This window comes from Chroicocephalus ridibundus, chromosome 2, assembly GCF_963924245.1.
Source record: "Chroicocephalus ridibundus chromosome 2, bChrRid1.1, whole genome shotgun sequence".
NCBI lineage: Eukaryota > Metazoa > Chordata > Aves > Charadriiformes > Laridae > Chroicocephalus > Chroicocephalus ridibundus.
Window position 1 is genome coordinate 85,446,698 of NC_086285.1, and position 24,434 is coordinate 85,471,131.

The following is a 24,434-nucleotide window of genomic DNA, read 5'->3' on the forward strand; positions in this document are numbered from 1 at the left end:
AGGGCCTTCAGAAAGCATCATACTTGCTGTATTTGGAGGGCATGCATCCTAGAAGATGAATTGCTTATTCCATGCTAATGGCAAACCTGAATCTTGGAACCTTGTTTTTTTCTTTTTGTTTCCTTTGGTGACAACAGATTTGTTTCTGAGCTTTCCATCATTGCATAAACAAGTATTGCAGAAACATCATGATAAATACTCACACATAAACATATGAGATTTCAGTCATTCTGGGGTGGAAAATGGGACTTTCCAAACAGTTGGCAAAATGGAGAGGAAAAATACAGGGATAGCCCCCTTCCCTAGTATTATCAAAATATAGTTAGGGCATTCAAGTGGGTGACCTTAGTGCCAGTCCAGGTTTTGAACTGCTTACAGGGTTTCTGTTTCACACGTCAGGTGAGAGGTGTGTCTGTTGGGCTCCGGTCTGGTTTCTCTCTTGCTTTGGTCCTCACCAGAAATTCCTTTCTGTCTCTGTGTCTGAATGAAGCTCCCGGGCAAATAGGTGGAAACACATCTGACAGTTTAGCAGACGCTGAGGTATACAGGGTTGCAAGCGATGAATCAATGAAAAGTTCTCATTGATCATATGAGTTTGTTGCATTATGTTTTGCCTGCAAAACCAAAGGAGTAGTAAAGCCAATAATGGTCGGCATCGTCTCAAAAGTAAAACTTTATTCAATTTCTAAGTTGGAAGGTTTGGGTTTTAATGCTCTTTAACACCACAAACCATATAAAAATGTGTATGTGTATCAAAAGGGGTAAAAACAAAGAATTGTTTTAGTTCTTTTTGAAATGGAAAATAGGACTCTTCCAGGGGATAAAACCCTCCCAGGAATTTCAAAAGCTCTAACATCAGACAGAATTTTAGCTAAAGTGAGGCAAAGTCATAAAAGCAGTTCAGCTGGAATTTCTCTAAGCAATAAGCCTTTACCGTCTTTTATATCATCAATTGCTTTTAACACCTTACTAACACACAGCAAATCAAATACTTGATTTTATGGGGAATTAATTGTTCACTTTATATCTGTGAATAATCTGTCATAAAGTGATAAGAAATAATTTTACTCTCTCTGTTAGTGAAAGCTAAGAAGCTGAGTATGTTTTTAAAGAATATTAGAGATAGCAATTAATTAATCTACAGATATATTTTATAAAGCTAACTGTGCAAACTGAGCTTTCTTTACTTGCATATGAAGATTATCCAGATAACAATTGTGTCACAAAGTTTGATTATTACGTTTATGATAAAGTATGGCCCAAAAGCATTACCATTTAGAGGTTTATATGAAAAAAAAAAATCATATATAAATTTTAGGTATCATAGGTGAGCTGATCTTTTTGTTCACTAGATTAAAATGCTATCTTCCAAATAGCATTTATTTGGTGCATTTAATATCTATTAAGTATCTGCATGTTTATTTCTATTATTTTGTAAGTCTCTAGAGTACAGAGCATATCTTGTTCCTTGAAAACATTCTCAGCATTTCACCAGGCACTTGAAGTCTATAGTGGCTCTGAAAAATCAAACTACTTTTATTTAGAAGCATAGAACTTACACCTATATTTTGGGCTCCCATGTTAACTAATGCAATTACTAACAATAATAAATACAGGCTAATGCATTAATGCATTTAATTAGGAAATTAATTGAAAAATGAACTATAACCATCTCTAAAATTCCTTGGGACTTTAAAAGACTCCTTTCCTAGGAGGAAGAGAAAAGAGTTTGACAAATGAGAGAGTTAATTTTGGCTTACTTACTGGCTTGGCATGAAAAACAAAAGCTACTTTCATGAAGAGACATACTGCTTGTGGGTGAGGCTTTGAAACTCCAGAATACCAGGAAGCTGCTAATGAGTAGAGCAAGATTTACCCACAGTGGAGGAGAATCAGGTTGGGAGCACTTTAACAATCTGCACAGAGGTCCATGGGGCCTGAAGGGTTGCATCTATGAATGCTGTGGGAGCTGGCTGATGTCATTGCAAGGCCACTCTCAGTTATCTTTGAAAAGTCATGACGATCAGGAGAAGTTCCCAAGGGCTGGAAGACAGCAAATGTCACCCATATTTTCAAGAAGGTCAAGAGGAAGATCTGGGGAACTACAGGCCAGTTAGCCTCACCTAAGTCCCTGGGGAAGAATGGGACCCTGGAAACCTGGAAACCATTTCCAAACACACGAAGGACAAGACTACTCTCAACACAAGGCTGAGAGTAGTCAGTATGGATTTACAAAGGAGAAATCATGCTTAACCAACCTGGTAGCGTTCTATAGTGAGGTGAATAGCTTGGTGGATGAGGGGAGAATAGAGGGTGTTGTTTATCTTGACTTTAAAATGGTTTTTCACACTGTCTGGCCAACATTCTCATAGAGAAGCTGATGAAGTGCTGATTGGATAAACGGACAGTGAAGTACATCAAAAACTTGCAGAATGGCCAGGCCACTGGAGTAGATTGCCCAGAGAGGTTGTGGAGTCTCGCTCTGTGGAGAAATTCAAAACCAGACTGGACATGGTTCTGGGCAGCCTGCTGTAGCTGACCCTGATTGAGCTGAGGGGTTGGACTACATGGACTCAAGAAGTCCCTTCCAGCCTCTGTCGTTCTGTGTTTCCGTGATTCTGTGATGAACAGAAGCACACAGTGGGTCACACTTGACCACACATCAGAAATTACATTGAGGAAAATGTTTATTTCCACCAAAGCAATAGCTCCTTCTGTGATTTTTCGATGTAGAGTATTAGCCTTCCTTTTAGTTTAGTCTTTGTCCCGGTACTCCATTTCTACCTGGACAAAATGTATGTGACTCTTTGGGCTGTGTCCTCTAGTAAGGTTAGTTGACACATTTTAGGAAAGTATTTGATTTAGGTTGCTCCAGACTAAATGTGTCAATCTTTCTACCTTGAGGCCTGAAGGTATTTTTTTTAGTACAATAGGACTGTGCCCTTAGCGATTACAATATATCTGATTGATTGGCTGCAATCTATAATACTGCAGGTATGACATTATCCTCTCTCTATAATGCTGTTCTTTGTGAGTTCGGGCTGAGGTGCAATTTCAGCAGGGACTATTTCAGCACTTTGTTTCACTGAGCTTAACCTTAAAAAGGCATTATTGATTTCCTATCTAAACCACAGTTTTGCAAACTGCAGTAACTAGACAAATTTATGCTTATTATAAAAAATAAAAGAAATACGTGTCATAAACAAGCGGATCATTACATGTCTTGAACTAAGTTATATAAATCATAAACCACCTATCCACTATACAGTTGCATTTTTACTGTAGCATGGAGGGAGCTCAGACGAAAGTAAGGAAAAAAACTTCACTTAAATTGCAAACACAAAAGAAAAACAAACCACTGCCTGTTGTGAAGACTGAGGATATTGAGTGTATTAGTTTTTGAAAGTCTGTGCATTATTTTAATTAATACTGGTTTATCTGGCTATTAAAATAATTCAAATCGGGATGTTAGAGGAAAAGTGTAATAAGATTATATAGTTTCTGTTCTAATTTAAATCCATGCTAAATGAAAATGGCTTATGACTCTTTATGGATATTTTTGTTTCCAAAAATTTTTTTGAAGTTGTAAATAAGCTTTCAAAGAATGATGAGATTTTGCATTTCACATTTGAAGTTGTCTATTTCCTGTATTTTTTTGTAATGCTGGGAAGTGGGGTATGTCTGAAGAGCAAAACATAGACAAAAGAATACATGCCTTTAATTTATTAAATTAAAGCACATGCTTGTGTGACTGAAATTATGAAAACATATGCACACCAGTTAATAGAGGCCCACTTGAGTACCATATGGGGAAAAAAGGGGTCAGTGAGAGGAAGCCTCCAGTAATTTATGTTGCTGGGTGCGAGTGTTATACAGATGACAAGACCTGTCACTCTTCTAATATATTATTTTCTTGTTCTTTTAACTTAAAATTTGAAGGGTAGGAAAGAATCTTAAAAGGAAAATTATTTTCACAAATAAGATTGGTATTTATTTCTCTGGACAAGACAGATAAGGCTGCAGTAGTAAGTGGCGCTGAAATAGGCCCTCGATTTCCTCCTGCACCACCTCATCTCTTGTCAGCGTTGGGCCTTAATTGCAAGCATCTGTTTTAAAATTACTCAATTCATTAGACTTGAATTTGGGAAATGAACAGTCGCACACGAGAGACATAAGGATTTATAAAGATGAAAGTGAGGCAAGAATATTTTTTTATCTTTTCTAGTGACTACACAAAATGCCTCGTGGTTGCTTTTAACATCTCTGAGTTTAATTGCTGACTTAGGTTGGGAACAATTCCACATTGACTTGATAGTGGAAGGTTTTACTTGGGTGAAAGGTTTCTTGAGGAGAGACTAGCTGTTCACAGACACCTCTGGTATTTTCATGAAACCCATCTAGTTATAAACAACAAGAAACAAAGGGGCTTTTTTAGGTCATCAATGATCAGAAAAGAGTCAGAGTCTCATTACAAATGCCAGTCCTAACAGACCATATGTAGGTAGGGTGAGAACAAGTCAAAACAAGTTGTGAAAAAAGATAAATTACTAAGCGTAAGAGTTATTTATTATTGAGTATTGGAGTAAGGCCAGTGTAAACTAGGTGATTCCAGAATATTGACAGCCCTGAGCCGAGCGTTCTCACAGTTAAGAAAATTGATGGGTTATCTCTCAGTCCTGTTGTCTCTGCGACTACCTGTTAATATTCACAAGATTAATGGCTTGAAACTCAGTGGGCAAAACTGCTGTCTGTCATTTTTTCCTGAGAAGGGTACCATCCTCTGGAATTACATAATTCACTATTGTTAGCACAAACCTATTAACCTTTCGAAAGACTGAAAATGTAAGAGTTGGGATGAAAGAACAAGTTGAGCTATGGATTTCCATAATCCATTATGGAGAGGAATATTAAGGATTAAATACTTTTTAATACTGTGGTGAGGGAGACAGAGACATTTAAATCTATTTTATCCAAATCACAATAATTGGCAATAGGAGACCCGTATTTTCAATTTTAACTGTCTAAGGTTATACACCAAGTTTGTACTAAGCAGTAATTGTGCCATTAGATACACAATGCATAAACAAATGCCTGCAAGGACTCATTTTAGAATATCTGTCCTTGAGTTAGTTATGTAAATTAGTATATTTACATAGTTCTTCTAACAAAAGAAACTATAATGCATTGTATCAAATTTATTATAATCAGAGTCTGACAAATAGCAGAAAGTCTTTTTATAATGGGATCTTATCTAAAGTATGTTTGTAATCTGAAGTAATTGATAGAATTCTTGACAGGTTGGGAAAAAAATAAATACCTTAAGAAATAACAAAATGGTATGTTACAGAGCACATTAAAATGTGTTCACATTCATTTCAGCTTCCCATATTACCTTCAAAATTATAAATATATTTGAGTTGCAGCCTGAGATTTGTCAGTTCTTCTCTTAGATATGTTGCTAATGTGTTGAAAGGTTTTGATTTGTTTGCCTTTTCTCCTTTCTCTCATCTCATGTATTCATTCAAAAAAACATAGGACAGTAGAATGAAGGATGGTTTCCTGATTGCCCATTCTTTGACATTGACAAATTCCTACCAGGAATGAAAATGTTTGTAATTTATCAAAAATAAAGATTCTAGATCATCGACAAAGTAGGTATAGATTCACATAGTACTTTTCTGAGACAAGACCAACATAACATGATACAAGACAAAATAAAAATAAAATTAATGATGTTACTTCATCTGACCATCTTCCTAAAGTAAAGGAAGCTTTGTTCTGAGGCATTTTGTTTCTTAATTTTAACTGGTTGTTACACTGTAGAGCTGTGTTACATATTTACAGAATGGTATTGGCCTGGATTTGAATCTCACTGAAATAAACGTTCATTTTTAACCTGTTGTGAAAATTTCGTTTTACCTGAGTCAACTTTCAAGAGTTCAACGAACTGTGGAGGCTTGTGCATTGACTGAGGTATTTTCATTTTTATAATGAAAGTCTCAGTCTTTTTTTCTTTTTAAAACAATTATCTCACTGATATTCTTATGCACATTTGTGAGTTAGACGTGATAATTTCCCATGTAGACGATGATGCTTCAGTGGCTTATATTTAAGTCATAAATGATGTCCTGTAAGTATTGATAATGATGACAAAGCTGACACAATATATATAAAAAATTGCATATAGAACCAGTTTATTGTTTTGCGCTCACACAGAGTATTTTTATATTGCTTTTTTTCATTACATTTTCTATAACCCTCAGTATTGTACAGCTACACTTTTTTTTAGAAGTGTGTATCATCTTATTTTGTTATGTTACCAAACTCTCTTAAGTAATAACTTTTTTATATGCTAGAAAGCCAATTATTAAAGCATGTCTGTGGAGATATAATACTTTTATTATTGTAGTGCTTAGAAATGCCAAACATAATTAGACTCCTCTCCAATGTTAGACACTCCATAAATATGTTTACTGGATACTGGTATAGTATATCACAGGTTTTTTGTGCTGTAATATATCTTTGTGGTAACCTTCGTATGTAAGTGCTGCAAGGACAGTCATACAAGAAGATCAGGGACATCATTCTCATCTCACTTTGGTTTTATGCCAGTAAAAACTCAATAGAGTATTTCAGATTCATATTAGTATCACTCCTGATACCTACAGGCATAACTGACATTAGAATTGAACTCTTAACTCAGTATAGAAACTACAACTCTGCAAATAACCACTAATAGAGAGAAGGGGGTAGCTTTGGCAGTCAAATCCAAAGATCATAGCCTTAATCAAACTGATTTTTCTTGCCAAGTTGAATAATTAGTAACTTTATATCAAGCGAAATACTTGCCATGAAATATTAGGATGTGGGGACTTTTGTAATAGAATTTAACAAAAGGAGAGCTGAATTCACCTTATTGCAGGAGAAGAGCCCTGATTTGCTTGCTGTCCAGTAGTTCAGACAATACAGTTCTCCTCCAGATGATGTCATATATCCTCCAGAAATACCAAGATTCGTCTTCCATTTGTGCATTTTCTATCCATATTTCTCACATTTTATCAGAGTGCTCTCATCACTAAGCTATAGAATATTTGGTGTTGGCATAGGATGTTTGGTTTCTGTTCCTCCTGTTCATCGTCAAGTTCATATAAACAACTACTGAAGTAGGAACTGAGATTCAGGTGTTCAGCTTCATGAGGGGGGGGTCAGTCTATATAGCTAGAGAGCCATTCTAGGTTTCTGTGGCTTATTGTGTCCCACACAAAGGGAGATAAAGGAGTAACTGTTTTGGATTACATTAAGACCCCACTAAGTCGGATGTTTTCTTAGCAGGTAGAAACACTGGTATTTTTTTTCTAGCTCATGGGAGTTATGTTGCATGGATTCCAGATGTTACACTCACCAAATGGGTTTTGTGGCTGCAGAGGTGGGACTTGCTCAATTACTCTGTTGAAACTCTTCTGACTTGTAGGATGGATAGATTGAGAATTACTCTCCTTGGTAGTCTTGAGGTTTCTAATCTGTTCTCTTGTAATCTCCCTCCTAACACTTATTTTAATGTTACCAAATAGTTCCTACCCTAACTAAAAAAGGCACGATGGAAAAAAGGTGGAAGAAAGGAAGAATTACTGTTGTTTCCAAGGTGCCCAGATAAGTTGTGAAGCTCAAGAAAGTCAAACTCACAAAGATATATGGACACCTAGAGTCTAATCAAGTGGGAATACTTTAACTAAATACCTTTGACAATATCAGCCTAACTGATTTGCCTAAGGTCAGAGAAAGAAAACTTATCAAGGTGAGAGATGAACTGAGGTTTTCCATATCATGTTACCATTCCTTTAACCGCACTATAGATCATCTCAAATGCTCTAGCAGTTAATTTTAATAGCTACTAAGAGCATAGGCTCTTTTTTTCTGTTGTTGTATTTTCTTGTTTCAAGATATTGCAGAGAAGCGAGGTCAGATGGTCAGCTATTACAGCATATCCTCAGTTATAGATCTTAGCTGGCTTTCCATCTGGCACGGATCAACCGTTTTACACTACTGCCAAGTTTTTTCAAATGTCTCTACGGGTAGGAAGATGGTTGCTCTACATTAGCTGTTTCTTCACATAAGTGAAAGCATTCTCTATGCGGATAGATTTATGATTAAGGTGGCTGCAGAAGTGTTCCCACCATCAGTGCATAATGGATGCTTTGCCAGTAAGCAATGTGCCTCCATTCACACAGGCAAAATTGTCAGCTTTCTTGGTCTGAAGATGGTTTTGAGTGCTTTGTGGAGCTTTAGTGTTTCTTGCTTGTCTACATGTGGCACTAGTGCATCTGCAGCCTGAGCCAAGTAGATACTTCATACATATCTGCACTGGTTTTGGCTGGGATAGAGTTAATTTTCTTCTTGTATGGTGCTGTGTGATGGATTTGAGATTGAAACAGCGTTGGTAACACAGGAATATTTTAGCTATTGCTGAGCAGTGCTTACACAGAGTCGAGGCCTTTTCTGCTCCTCACACCAGGTGAGGAGGCTGCCAACAAGCAGGCTGGGGGTGCACAAGAGTCAGGGATGGGACACAGCTGACCCCAACCAGTCAAAGGTTTGTTACATACCACGTGACATCATGGTCAGTAATAAAACAGGGCAGGGTGGGGGGAGAGAAGGAGGAAAGGGGTAACACTTGGAGTTAAGGCATTTGTCTTCCCAAGTAACCCTTACGCATGATAGAGTCCTGCTTTCCTGGGCATGGCTGAACACCTGTCTGCGGGTGGGAAGTAGTGAGTGAACTTCCTGTTTTGCTTTGCTTGCACGTGCAGCTTTTCTTTCCCTACTAAACTGTCATTATCTCAACCCATGAGTTTTCTCACTTTTACCCTTCTGATCCTCTTCCCCATTCCACTGCAGGGGGTGTGAGCAAGCAGCTGGGTAGGGCTCAGATGCCTGCTGGGATTAAACCATGACAAGGTCAAAGATCATTTAGAGATTCCTTTCAATGACTGCTCTAAATTAGGCCTTATGTGCTTACTAGTGAGTGCAAAGGATGTATGGCTGTCCTCTCTAGAAGGGATAACCTTTGCCAAGCTTGGTGAGGTGATTTGTGTCTGCAGTGCCATGGATCTCTTTGATTAAGGGTTATTGCAGCAGTAATGGCATGCATCAGTTTTGCTATTCTGAAAACATTCGTCTGCTCAGGGTGTTCAGATTAATGGCAGTGTAATCCAGGTCAGTATCAAAATTCTTGCAGGAGCACCATTTATACTGTATTTTGTTATTCTCAACAAATAATCTTAGTAGTGGTATTTAATTAATCATTTGCGTTTCATGAGTTTCTTCGCCTGCAGTTTTGGGGACCCAGTAAATAGGATCAAGATTTCTTAATTATCATGTTTGAACAGATTGTCCATGCTTGCTGCTGGGTCACTTAATTTTTCAAACTGGGGGAATGAATAAATGTAATCTCAGTATATAAAAGCACGTGTGGGGGTAAGTTCCTACAGGCTCTCCCTCTGTAGCTCTCTTTATGGGTTAATTAAGTCATGCATAATGGTACTGAAATCCATATAAGTTAGTCTGAAGAAATGACTAACAACTAATTTTGGGGGAAAAAAAGCAAGATCTAAGAAAAATCGGGCCTTCTGTACTTTCATATGATATGGGGAAGACATGCGTTGAGATTGCATGTCTGTGCACAACTCTCTTACTAGGTATCTCTTTATGAACATCAGATGAAATAATTCCTTTCAAAATGTAGGAAATATAGAACCTTCCTTGTGACCAAATGTTCTGATTGGATTTCTAAACTCTTATCTCCTATTCCTCATAGCAGTTTTCCGGGCAGAGGCATATGAGGGTGCTAGATTTAAATGTCTAATGAGCATATGACAACATAAAAGCTCCAAGATAGGTTGAGGCATCCTGGCTGGAAGACTACCACATAGCTTAAAAATAAAATGTGTCACAGAATTGTAGAGTCATACAATCATAGAATACCAGGTTGGAAGGGACTTCAAGGATCATCTGGTCCAACCTTACATGGCAAAAGCACGGTCTAGACAAGATGTCCCAGCACCCTGTCCAGCTGAATCTTAAAAGTGTCCAATGATGGGGAATCCACCACGTCCCCGGGGAGATTGTTCCAGTGGCTGATTGTTCTCACAGTGAAAAATTTTCCTCATGTCCTGTCGGAATCTCCGCAGAAGTAACTTCTAGCCTTTATCCATTGTCTTTCCCATGTGTCTCCTTGTAAAAAAGGAGTCTCCATCTTCTTTGTAGCCACCCTTTAAACACTGGACCATGGTGATAAGGTCTCCCCTCAGCCTTCTTTTCTCAAGGTTGAACAAAGCCAGTTCCCTCAGCCTTTCCTCATATGGCAGGCTTCCCAGTCCTTTGATCATCCTTGTGGGCCTTCTCTGGACCCTCCTGTCCATGTCTTTTTTGTACATCAGGGACTAAAACTGAGCAAGTGCTGACTAGAGTGGGATAATGACTTCTTTATCTCTGCTGATGATGCCCTTGTTGATGCAACCCAGCATCCTGTTGGCTTGCTTTGCCACAGCAGCACGCCGGTGACTCATAATGAGCCTGTTGTCCATCAGGACCCCCAGCTCACTTTCCACAGAGCTGCTCCCCAGCCAGGTAGATCCCAGCCTGTGCTGCACTCCTGAAATTATGTTTTTCCAGGTGCAAGACCTTACACTTGTCCTTCTTGAACTTCATAAGGTTCTTGTTAGCCCACTCTTCCAGCCTATCCAGGTCTTCCTGCAGGGTGGCTCTCCCTTCTGAAATGTCCACTTCCCCACATCTTTTTGAAAATGTAGGGGATGAAGCAAATGCTGGCATTGCTCCTTCCTGACTCTGCAGTGTGTGTTCTGGAAGACAGTCTGGGAGACTGACAGAGAAGGGGTTAAAGTGCTCTGCGTCTCGCACTTGGTTGCTAACCTTCCAGCCAAGGGGGAATTGTTCTCCTTTCATTGAAGTCCTTCAATCTCTTTGCATTACTTTTGGTGCTGTATAACATTTTAAAAGCTCCCTGACTGACAGACATGGCCGGAGGCAGAGCTCTGCTGGGAGAACTGTAATGTACAGAGCCTCCTCAGCAAAGAGCAGTGGTATAGCAGTTCAGCTGAATACAGCGTGATTTTGGGGTTTGTGAGGCAGCGCAGACTATCCCACCACTTTTTTCTGTTGTTTATTTACAACAAAATATCTATGGCTGGGCAATTCAAAAGAACACTTTCAGTTCTTTGTTTGGTTTTATTTTTTTGCTATGTTTCATGGTAACTACGGTTTTGCCATAAGAACTAGGTACGCACCCTGCAACTGGATCAAGAGAGGCAAAGGAGGTTGGAAGTCTTGGAACTGAATTATGGATGAATACAGTCTGAACGTGGTGTTATATACCGTTGAATGCATTGAAGAGAGAAGCACAAAAAGTCCTGTGAACTGTTAAATAAAAAAGCTGTTAATGGACATACATACCAAATACATAAATATTGAGTGCAGTTCTCTAGTGTGGTAGGGTCCTGTCTTAAAGTTTCTTTGCTGGAATAAAATCCATAGAATACAAATGACAATGCAAGTGGGAAGTTTGCACCCATTGGACCTAAGAATATTTTGCTCTAGATAAAAAAAAATTAAAAAGTGTTGAGCACAACTTAGAAAACCTTTTTATTTTTAAAAAGGACCATGAGTAGATAGAATTTCTTCCTTAATTTTTAGTCCTTTCTGAGGGTAGAATTAAAACACTCACTTGCACTAGACACTGTTTCACCACATTTTTTGCTTTCTTTTTTATTAAGACTTAAAGCATAGCCTTTCTAATCAGAACAGAAAATCTTACCCTAAATTTAGAATAGGAAGTGCATTTATTGTTCTAGGGTGGGTCTTTTTCTTCTTCAAAACTTGTTAGGTTTTCCAGGCTCCCAATTATAAATCCCTTCCGTTTTGATACTTCAGCATGTACCTAACAAATAAGAATTTCTATGTTATTTATTGTGATGGATAGTTATAATATTATTCATAAGGAAGATACAACCTTTGTCAGTGTTTGAAAATGAAAAATATATATGGTTAGGTACTTTACTGTTTCTTCTTTTCTGAGGTCCATATTGTGTCATTGATTTTTGAGCAGAACTCTTTATTGATTTGGTAGAAACTTCTGCTTAAAAATCAATGTCACAATATGGCCCTAACAAAGCGGTGAATTCCATAGTGATATCAATTTTATTTTTGTTTTTAAAATGTAAAATGCATCCGTCTTAAATCCTATAAGCAGTATTTCTGGTACCTGACAACCAGCAGACCGTAGAGTAGGCTGGAACTTCATTCATAGGTTGTAAGTCTTAATGAGAGAAGATGATTAATTTATTCTTAAGTCTTCAATCCACAGTGGGATTTAAAATTTGTTAGCATAGAACTGTGCTTTATGGAAATGTTAGTTGTCAGAAAACAACTTTGATCCCCTTCTGTTAAAGTTACTGCAACATGCAGCCTGACAGTCATCCCCCCATAATGAAGAAGAGCCGTGGAAGGGAGAGTGTATTCGTTAAACAGATGTCCTGGGTCTTACAAAGTGTGAGGGTTCAGTTTTAACAACTTGCGTCAGGGCCAGCATAGGCAAGGATAGCTTCAAGAAAGCCATTAAGCCATTTTCTGTATTAAAAGGAAGATCAATAGCTTGGAAGAGTCGGGGAAAAAACCCACTAAAATCTTCATGTTGCCTCATGAAGATAACGGCTGCCCAGCTGAAAATCAATGTAGACGTTGTATTAATGTTTATTGTCTAATTCTAAATTCTAGAATAGATCTATTTGTTTCAGCATGGATTCCATAGATTTAGCAGGCTTCACGGTGTCTTTATCAGGGGCTGGGTCACAGTATTTTTAGGTGGTGTGAGTGCTCATTTTCTCCAGTTCTTATTGCTGCTGAATTTGGCGCAAAGTTGCAAATGACAGCTAGAGCTGCGTTTTATTGAACATGTTTCATACTCTATAATATTTAAATACTTAACATCCCTAATGTTTAAATATTTACATCCTTTAGCACTATCATTTTGTTAATTTCAGGCAATGAATCAGGACATTTCATAAATCCAAAAATAAAGCACCTCTGTTAATTATAGTGTGGCTAGAAAACACAGTATATTTTCCTATCTGTCTTTCTGTTAAAATGGTCTGTGCTGCTAGAAACAGAGCAATGTGAGAGCGTAACAGTTCCTTTAGGTTTTGGTTTTGGTTTGTGTTGTTTTTTTCTTCTTTGCTGATAGCATTTGGCTGCTACAAGGATCACCACAGTTTTAATTGTCACCTTGATGTGATAGTTCTGTCTCAGCCCTGTAGTTAGTTAGCACTGATTTATTTTTAATCTGAGTACCTGGCATTTGTCAGTATAAATGAGTATCACTGTCTTATCTTACTGCCTTCTGTATTGTTTCATTTTCTACGCTGACTGCAGTTCTGTCATTTTCTCCGTATATCAGGACTGCATTTTTTAATGTACTTTGCAGTAGTCCTTGAAGAACAACACAGCTATCATTTTGATACAAGGCTCGTTGTGAGAAGAGAATGGAAGTCAGGCATGGACTTCATATTGTGTGTTGGCAGCTTTGTGGTATTTAGCTGTATGGGCACTATTTCCCATTTTTTTATTTCCCATGGAATTCGTACAAATCTATCCTCTAGAGTCCAAAGTTCAGCATAAACTTTGTCCAAGTCCACCCACAGACAGAAGGGGATGCTTCCAAGATGCTTTTCTGTCAGAGACAACAAGCAAAGCATTCCTGCTCTGGACAGTAGGATGGAAGAGTGGGTCCCCTCTTCCCCAATATTTTCTGCGTGAATCTGGAGTAAATATTTTTTACATCGCTGATGCATAAGAGTTTTGTCTGCTAATTGGGTCATAAAGCAAAGGCTACGGGCCTGTCCTCAGACTGACGCAACAGTAATGCTAAACAGAGCAAGAATGAGCTATTCCTGTAATAACTGTACAATGTTCTAGAGCAGCTCAGTGCTACAATGAAAATAGCAATCACTTTTAAAACTGTGATTCCTAATCTTTTTCTCTGTCTCTAGAAACTAACTAGGTGTGAGAATTTTGATGAACGCTTCAATGTAATTTTATGTAATTTGATGTTGCCATGTAAATCTCTTTTATAGGTCCCTTTAGATGGAATTTAATGCGGCAAAAGCCTTGTCATCAGAAGGATTAATGCCTGCATTAGCATTTCCGCAATAAAATCAGAAGCTAAGTGGTGGAGGCCACAGACACCTCAAACCTGGATTCCTCTGCTCTGCATTAAGTGCTGGAGTTTTTATTACTTGCTGTGGGGAAGCCATTGCCAATGCTTACAAGGAACTGCTTATCCCTGCTTCTCTGGGTCCTGTTTGATGGAGGTCTCCTAACGCCACTGCATCCACAACCACAACAAACTGTAGAAGCAGAGCCGAGGGAGAATGTTGTCCCAGTGCCAGGGAGGAGGTCATCTGCCCAGCGAGTCAAACGAGGCTGGGTGTGGAATCAGTTTTTTGTGCTGGAGGAGTACATGGGCTCCGAACCTCAGTATGTGGGAAAGGTAATTTTTCACTCTTTCTTTAAAAGTTAAAATGACACAGATGAACAGTAAAATGTGCTATAAATGTGTACCTGTTTCTGGTGTGGCAAATCTTCTTCAACTGCCGGTACATCCCTCTGTTCATCTCCTTCACCATTCAGCCTCTCATACAGCCACTACAGCCGTTGTTATTATTTTTAGTGCACAGGTTTATAACAGTTACTTTCTACCTTTGTATGTTTGTCTTATTTCTTTATCCTCGGTTTCAGAATAAAGCAAAAGAAATAGGAGTTCTGAAATAAGTTTGTGCTGCACAACTGACTTTAGTTGAATCTACTGTAATAACGTACTTGATTTTTAGCAACGAATGTCAGACTGATATCAGAGATAAGATTTAAACCAGAAATCTCCAGCCCAGAATGCACAGTCATTTCTGCGATTAGTATGGCTACTCCAAGTCAGTTTTCAGCTAATGAAGATACCTGCTTTTTGCTCTGTTATCTCATGCCTCAGTATCATTTGCTTTTATTTCTGATTCTTCAGATTGTTTTCAAGTATTTTTAGTACATTGTATTGCTTCATAATTCAAACTCTTGCATTATAGCTTTTATACTCTGTGTGCAGATGCGCACATTCAGACATGCAGAGAATTTATGCAGTTCTCTCTCATTATATGACTACTGTTTCTGTAATAAGGCATAAGTAATTTGATAGCCAGCCGTTCGAGGGGTGTGGGGAGTGAATTTAGATAATAGAGTTTTCAGAAAGGAGAGCTGAAAATGAGACCTGAAAAAAATAGTAGCACAGTATGTAATTGCGTGCTATGTATAATATTCAGTTTAAGTAAAGGCCCTTACTCAATGAAAATAAGAGGTCAAGGATTCCTTTCCTGGGTCCCCAAAGGCTACTTCCCTTGATAGTGAGGTTCAAATTCACCTACCGTAAAAATGAGACACCATGCTTCAATTTTTACTTTAATACCATGTTTTAACTTTTATTTTTTAATGCAAAAGCTGGGAATGTGTGGTTTTTTTAAATATAAATAAAATTCATAGAAAATTTATTCTCCCTCCTACCCTTCCAGAAAGGTATCCTGAGTGGAGGATGTATAAATAAACCAGAAGATGACTACACGGGGTTCACTAGATGATTTGACAAACCAGCCAAAAACGTACTTGGATGTTACGCATGTAGGCATTAGTGTTAAGCACTAAAACATATTAGTCAAAACAATTTACAAAGCAGTATGTTTATATCACAAAGATAATATAATGAGTTTGTTTTACAGTCTGAAGAGAGGAGGATCACATAATGAAAAATTGCATCTTTGTGACGTCCAGTTGATACAAATTACACTTTCTCTAACACATATCTTTGTTCTGGACACTCGCTAAAGATGCGAACAAAGACTCTAATCATATTTGATGCTGTAGCACAGGCAACGTGATTGCCGTGCTTTGCTTTTTACCTCAGAAGCCGTGCCACTGTAATTCATTAGTCTTTACTCTTTTATGTAAGATAGTCTGGGTAGTCATTTAGGGTCAGTTCTAAGCTGCCAAAATAACATTAATTTTGCAGAAAATTGACAATTATCAATAGGTTTGAATTTGAGCTTATAAGCAACTTAAGAAGTAATGGGATATTTTCATTAAGAGTAACATTTATCACATCACAGATTTGCCTGGCGTGTTTTTAACTCTTAAGATTTTTTTGAAGTGTTTCGAGTTGCTGAAAAGACACTTTTCAAATATAAGGAAAGATCTAATGGCAGAATAGCACATGCAATAGTGATGTTTCTTGACAGGATAACATATGCCACTGTTACGCAATAAACAAAATAATATACGGAAGGCTCTTGGTGGTGAAAAGCAAAATAAATTAGGATGTTTAATTAGTACATCAATAACATTAATTCAAAAAACCTGCTTCCAGAATAATGCAATTCATTCCAGATTGTAATTTTTTTCAACAATGTTTATTACCTGTTAAGCATTCTTTCAATGTTTATTATAACTTATTTTCTCTATATCAGCTATTTGCTTCAGTATACCTGAAAAAAGAACCTGCCAGTTTTTGCATGTCTTCTTTGCCTAATCCCTTTTAAAAAAAATAAAAAACAAAAAACCAAACCCAAACAAAAAACCTCAAACAAAACAACAAACAAAAACCAAGATGGAGATATTAGTGTTTTTTCCTTATTTTCTACAAAGCTGTCAAAGAAGGTAGTGTACTGAATGGGAGAGGTTCTTTAGAGAAATTGTGCTTTTAAATCAAGATAGTGAAACCCATGCTTAATATAAATTCTGATACTGAAATACACTCAACAGTAGCTAATCAATATCTTTAGATTTACGTAATTTTTTTAAGTCACAGGAAACTTTTAAGGTGTGAAATGCAATCAAGTTCTTGATTGATTGCAGAAATAAATTTGGGTTATATTTACCATAATTTAGCTTTATTACAGAATCATATATTTTCAAAGGGATTATTTTTATAATATTACTTTGCTATATTTTAAAGTGATATTAAGTATATGATGAAGTGCAGGATATTTCACATGACCTGAAATCACAGGGTTTTTATCTTCTTCCTCCAGCCATCATAGTCAGACACAATATAGCGACATGTGCATTGGCGTTTATATTACTTATTATGGAACTGCTGCACTAATAATGTCAAGGTAATTTATAAATTGCAGTTTAATGTGTCTATTAAATCAGCTGACAATTTCACTAAACAGTTAGGGGTGACTAGTTAATTTTGGAAGCCACCTGTAAGAGAACACAGATTTACAGCAATAATGTCAGCTGTTATCGGCCAACGCACTTAATTCCTTTTATGTCTGTTTTTAGAAGACTATCTCAAGAAGTGTCAAGTTGCAAATCAAAATACAGTTTAGAAGCTGGTGGGGATTAGTCTAGCTCACAGTTAAAGATCTTGAAATAGTGCTTCATGTTGACACATTAAAAGCTATTCAACCTGAATATTAAATCAAAGTTTGGAAATCCTCTGCTTGTGTAATATGGAGGAGCCGTAAAAATCCATCAGATTACTGAAGAAAAGATATCCGCCTTTGGTAGAGATCCATGTAAACAGAACCAGGCTAAAAAGCAAAATTGGAATATGGTGTTGCCATGTGACCTGTGAAAATTGAAGGGGTGCTGGAGGACTTGCTGCGAAACAGGGCTTGCTCACGTAGTTACATTGCCGTGCTTTGGGTGTCTTCCTGGTACTGTGAAGCTCCAGAAGGCCACGCAAAACAGCACATGCATGGATTAAGATGAAAAAGTTCTTGATTCTTTTTTTGTGCCAAAGCTCAGTCCTCACTGAATGGTGATAGAAATCATCAGAGTATCAGATCCTTAAGCAAGGCCACGTCCCAGCACAGTTTATAACCCCTAACAAGGTAGGAGTTTTAATTGCCCTTATGCAGGGGTAGCTCAAGGGGGTGCAACTCTGCCAGAACATTATAAAACTTTCTTTGTTTTTCTGTTTCAATAGCGACATGCAGAGGCAGCATAATAAAATGAAAGTTCAAGAGAACAAAAGAGATGAGAACACTATAGGTTTTTCGTTATCAAGATAGTACTAACAAAAGTTTTTAGTTGTTATACGCGTAGCACGCTTCTATTTATGTATGCGTGTCTTTGCATTCCTAGTGTGTAAATGCGTTACATCTTTCCTATGTCATACACCTGCACAGTTGCTCTTAGCAAGGTTTTTTGCTGGCTGTCCTCAAGCTTGCAGACAGGCATGTGGCAACTTGTGCTGAACACCGCCTGGGTGCACAGGAAAAGACTGCAAAATCCTCTTCAAGGAAATGGCCATTTTTCTTCTGTTTTCCAGTGTGCAACTACTAAATATTCTCAGCTTGCCAGATATTATCTTGCTAATGAATAACCCAAGTGTTTTGCAACATTTTGTTCTTTAAACCTCCATTAGATTATACATGCTCACATACAAACTACTACAGATTATTATTTTTTTTTGTTATGATCCCCACCAGCTGAAAAATGCAATAGTCACAACTGGCCCATGGCAGGACGGGGTGCACGTAACAATATGGTATATTTCATCTGACTCAGTCCTGAGAAAGCCTCATCATCTTCAGAGGTTTCACCATATATCAAGGCAGAAACAGTGCTGATTTGGAGGAAGCAGAGCTCTGTATCTGTGACCAGAAGAGAGTGCTTTTCTGAAACCTAATAATTTATCCTCTGCATCTGAAATACAAGCATAGAACTTATTTATGCATTTTATAGTGAATAGATTTTAATATAATGAAATTAATGTTGACCACGTTCCATCAAGCTTGAGTCAACACCTCTTTCTGAATGCACTCTCAGATTTTACAGTTATTTTCCCTCTTGGGTGAGTGTCTGGATGACAGGGCAGTCTGTAAGGAAGTTTTGCACTGCGTGTGTGGAATCTGTTCTCACACAAACAAATTTACAGTGCTGTGGTTATCATTTTGGTGTTATTCACAAGCACTGAGTTAGCTTGAAAGAAAAAAATAAAAGGAAAAGAAATACATGCAGTGAATTCGAAAGCTACTGTCCTTTGAAGAAAAAAAAAACACAAACAAAAAAACAATTTAAATCTCTGTTCATAACTGTACCCTGATTAATCTTCTTTTTTAAAAAAACCCAAACATATTTCTACTAGATTTCTGCCAAGAGGGTCACAATAATATTTAATTTAAAGCTGTCATAATGGTTTTTCCTAGCTTATCAGATTCTATGCCTGCAACTGAAGTAACAATACTAGAGAGAGACCTGTATATAATTTCCATTAGATATTTGCACAATGCCATCTTCAAGGAGATGAGAGTTGTTTCAGTGACCGCTGCTAGTAATGTGTTAATTGACTCCCATGATGGAGGACATCACAGTTACTCATTTCTAGTTAATTTTAATATGAAAGATCTTCCAAATAGTATTTATAAGAATGAGCTTGTTCAGGACATCTTTAACCCATAGGAATTCATACACCCACCTCTGTCTGCAGACGTCACAGTGAAATTCTTGTTGGGCCTTAGTGGTCCTTAGATGATAATTTAAAGCGTGATCAGCCATGATCGTGTTAGCCTGGCTTACTAAACTGACTGACTGAGTTTACACCATGCACATTTTCAAGTAAAAGCATTGTCACAATTTATTACAGATAAGAAAATTGATGAGGAGAAATGAAACAGTAAAAAAAGTGTAAGAGGAATCAGAACAGGGGGCAGAACTTCAGACTTCCCATCTTGCTGCGCTGAGCCGAGACCTTTGTCTCTCTCACTTATGTCTGGCTGGTGAAAAAAGTGATGACTTTAAAAGCTTTGCATCCTGTGTATTGCATAAAGTATGTAAGACACAAAGCAATTTTGACAGCTGCACGTGAAAGTGCGAGAAGGAAGTAGAACCACGGAAACACAAAATTCCCATGAGCAAGTTGGACTTGCATTTAGTGTTTACTTTTGCAAGCTTATCTTTTTACAAGATGTATAAAGACCTAGTTTTATTGTCAGACGTGGTAGAGATGAACAACTTGAAACAGAAAGTTTCTGATCGACCTCGTGGCTTCACTTATTTGTTGATTTTCTTAGGTAGCGCATAGTGGTTAGCACTAAATTAGAAGCAAAATACTGATAGTAGCAACGTCTTCAGCCTGTGGTCCTTGCATTCATGAAAATTTTGTGAGGCATTTGGAGATGAAACAAAGGTGAGCACTGTGATTTCATTAATTGCATGAGAGAGGAGAAAGAGTGAGTTCAGGACTAAGAGAGATCAAAATAAAAAGGAAGGATCAACTTATTGAGCTGTAACCCGAATTTTAGGGGATGTAAAAGGTTGTGGTTATTGTTCTGGACTACTAAGGAGGTCACAAATAGAACGAGTTAAAACTCTAAATCTCAGCGGGCTGCATTGGCCAAGAGCTCAGAGATCAGTGTAGGAGACAGAAAGCCTGCCGAGATGGTCCTGTTAGTGTGAAGTCACCAGCTCTCACAAGACCTCTCAACACAGCTGAGTGGATGGTTCTGTTCTATGATGCTATGGTTCTATGAAGGAGAAACTAACTGACATCACGAGATCTCCTTTCTGGAAAAGCATTAGAACTCCAGGTAGGAAATTAAATAGAATTAGCCGAAGAGCAAAATATGGAAAGTTATTAAATACCAATAGACATTCCTGTATGTGGATAATAATGTGTAAACCAAAGTAACAAGGGTGTTCAAAAATGAAATAAAATTTATGATCGCTGCAATGTGTGAGGTGTTAAAAACCAAGGGGATAGCATAATATCTCACTCAAACATACTACAAAAATACAAATTCTCAATAAGTCAAATTATAGAAACGTTAATGAAGGAATTTCTAGATGATAGGAGACTAGTTTAAAGCTCAGGATTTCAAATCTATGAGACAGGTTTTTGTTTTTTTCAAAATGTGGACTTTTTTGTTTCATTTTCTCATTTTAGGGGGATGCTGACTTGGTATAAAAACGCCATTTGCAGGAACCATTAGAACGGCAAGCTTCAGAAATTTAAATTTATAAAATTTGTTTCATAATTCCACATAAAAAAAAAAAAGATGTCAAAATGTGAATATTTACATCATCTAAATTCATTGGTTTTTCAGCCACTGCAGTTAATATCCTTTTATGTAAGTTATGAACAGAAATGAAGATAATTAGGACTGGCAGACTTGTCAGGTGCTGCAGTTACATCTAGCACAGTTTGCCAGTCCGGGCTCTGAGAGGCTTTTCACAGCAGATGTCCTAAGGTGCAAAAATCCCTGTACTTCTGAAGTACATATATCAAACCACAACTATATCTGATACAGAAAGCAATGAACTCAGAGCAGGTATTGGCTTTATGGCACGTACTGTTTCCCTCTCCCTCACCCACCTCAGTGTCCCACAGGCTGTAAATGACCTGTCTCTCTTCTCCTTCTAGAGATAACCATCCTCTAATCCTTCTTTCTGTCTCCCTGTACCTGACATCCACTCTGCTGCAAAAGCTACAATTGTTTTACTCCTTACAGAGGGTCTGTTACATATCCAATTAAATTCTGAACAATGAACTCAACTCATAGTTAAGTTTAGACTCTGCAGTTTCTGTTGAAGTACGCCTTGTCTACCCAAAAACTTGCTAACATTTTCCACATGTGTGGGTGGAGGTCTAATGGAAGGATCATAAATGATCCTTGTATTCACTGAAAAATATTTTCTATTTAAAAGAGATTAGTTTATGTTTTATCCACCTGGAAAAAACCTGACATGAACGAAAAGTCAAAAAAGATCTTAACAAAGAAGGAAAGTGGAAGGTGACAAGACTAAAACTGAAGAAAGAATACATAAAAATAAACAAATATTATCCAGATGTCCCACTACTAGAAAATGTTTTTGTTATAGGAACACTCCGGCGTAGTTTTGTCTCTGTTGCTACTTGGTCCTGAACATTTACTCCATCTAAGTATAGATTATAAAATTCCAAATAATCCAACAATGTTGTAGAGCCATTTGCAAACCAGAGATTATGCTGTTTCTAAGAGTAGAAGATGAACTCAACCATAAGAACAATCTGGTTGAATATTGCCCTTTTCTTTTCTTTCCAGGGTTATTTTAAAACTTTGATAAATTCCTTGGTATCATACTTTGTGTTACCAGAAGCATGTGTACTACGACCGTTGCACTGCAGTGATATATATGTTCTAGTGCTGTATAGGCAAGAGAGGATGACTAAGGAGGAAGGTGCTTTAGTTGACGCTGCTGGATGGCATTTCTCTCCCCCTCCCAGCCTGGGGGCTGGTGTCTCTCAGAAGGTGAAGCAGGGAGGGGAAAAGCTGAAAGACATAATGAATGAAGAAAATGTCCACCAGCATTGACACAGGCTGAAAGTAAACCTTGGGTAGTTTTAATTACTAGTTACTAGCTTAGATTTAATTTTCTTCTGGAGAAGGTTTTGTTCCATAAATACATGTGAGAAAAAACACCCACCCTGTTGATTCTTGCTGCATGACAAAATATAAAAAGGAAAGGAGAAAACCGGGTTAAAATAGAATAGATGAAATAAGATTTAAAGAAATGCTCAAGAAGTAAGATGGCAAGAGAGAGCAGTTTTATACAAATTCAGAAATTCTAGCAATAAAGGCGTAGATAGACAGTAATGGAGGCAGTCAAGATCCTGATCATTTTAGAGCTTGGTGGGACACTTGCTGCTGCAACAGGAAAATGGGATTGCCAAGGACATGACATTGCAGTATGCAAGCTGTTCTCTCACTGCACTAACATTTTCTGTCAGGTAGTTAAAAAATGTCACTTTTCTTCCTCTAGGTTCACATACCTGTACTTCATTGTATTCTGAAATTATTGGTTCCAGTGATGGCAGCCAGAACATTATGGATTGAGCCGAGGCATTGTCAGCTTAAATAGTAAAAAATGCTTCAGAAGTACAATGGGTTTTGTCTAAACAGCTGTGTGCAGTAGTTGTTCTTGTATTTGCCAAAGAAAAAAGTGTGTGTAGAGAACAAAGTCAAGCTTGGAAAAAACTCCTGTCTTCTAGCACCAGCTTTAGTTACAGAGATTATTTTCTTGTGTATGTTGTATTTATTTTAATTGTCAGTCCTTGAACAAGTAAGCTAGAGTTATTATCGATACTGTTGAACTAGTGCCATTACGACCTTGCTACTGCTCGCTAAAAAATAGATTTTCACTAGAAGATGGATTCACTCCTACTGTCAGACACTCTTGTGCTATCTTCAGTATAAGTAAGGATTTAGGCTGGGGCCTATGTTGTTTAACATGATCTGGGAGAGGGTGTGAGTATCCAGGTGGCAGTGTTTGCTGTTCATATTAAGCTATTTGAGTTAGTAAAGGCAAAGGCTGAACGGGAAGGGTGGGAAAAGGACCTTACGGAACAGGATTACAGTAATAGACAAAATTTTATATGAAGTGGTAGATACTGGGGGGTGGAGGGGGTAATTCTAACTTCATTAATAAAATGTTGTGCTCTGAGGCAACTATAACCTCTCTGAAATGAGATCTTGTTTTGTAATAGTTGTATGCACGTTTGCTTAGCATGCAGTGAGTGCCAAAAAAAGCAAATGGGATGTTAAAAATTCTTAGCAGTGGCAGAAGAAAATAAATGCCATTCATACAGCTTTGTATCGAAATTTCTTGTGATCCTGTATCTTCAGCACTATGTGAATTATTTATCTCTGGTCCCAAATGAGGACAGGTGTCCCACAGAACTGGGAAAAGTACAGAGAAGGATACAAAGGGAATCAGTACCTTTGGACTGACTCCTCAGTAGGGAATGACTGAGTAAAATGGGATTCCTTAGCCTGGAAAAGAGAAAAAAAGGAGTAGATATGATAGGTCTTCATAACATCTAGAACAGAGTGGTGAGGCTAAAGGGGGAGGAATCCCTCCTTCACCGATGCAAGACAGGGGGCATGAAATGAAGCCAATAGGTGGCACATTCAGAGCAAAGAAAATAAAGTGATTCTTCCCAAAACGTATAAATTTGAAATAGGTGGCTCCCTGCCACACGGTACTGTGGGTATTAGAATTGGTCATGCGTGTGAGAAGAGCGTGAAGACATTCATGAAAAATCAATTTGCTGAAGGCTAATAACTACAGAGTCACCACTAACGTCTCCACAAATTACTGGAGGCTTGGAAATTATGTGGTGAACTGCGCTTTCTCTAACCTTGTGCCTTTCTCATGATATCCATTTTTGGCCTATGCCAGAGACAGAGTTCTGTGTTGGAGGCCACTTGCATGCAGCGCAGCAGACCCTTCTTCTGTGGGGGTCATTGGTAATAACTGACGTTTTCCTTCACCTTGGAAAAAATGTAAATGAAAGATCTTAAATGAGAAGTGTTTCTTTTGGTCTTGTCCCAAAAGTG

General features: G+C 37.8%; 1 protein-coding gene across 2 annotated transcripts in view; it reads left to right on the forward strand.

The window, feature by feature from the left end:
- The window catches only part of CDH12 (cadherin 12), a 573,557-nt gene that overhangs the window by 396,973 nt on the left and 152,150 nt on the right, over window positions 1-24,434 (forward strand). For both annotated transcript variants that reach the window (XM_063326103.1, XM_063326104.1), the window contains one exon: window positions 14,145-14,560. In XM_063326103.1, the coding sequence (XP_063182173.1) occupies window positions 14,330-14,560 (231 nt within the window). In that variant the 5' untranslated portion in view covers window positions 14,145-14,329. The remainder of the gene's footprint in view (window positions 1-14,144; window positions 14,561-24,434) is intronic.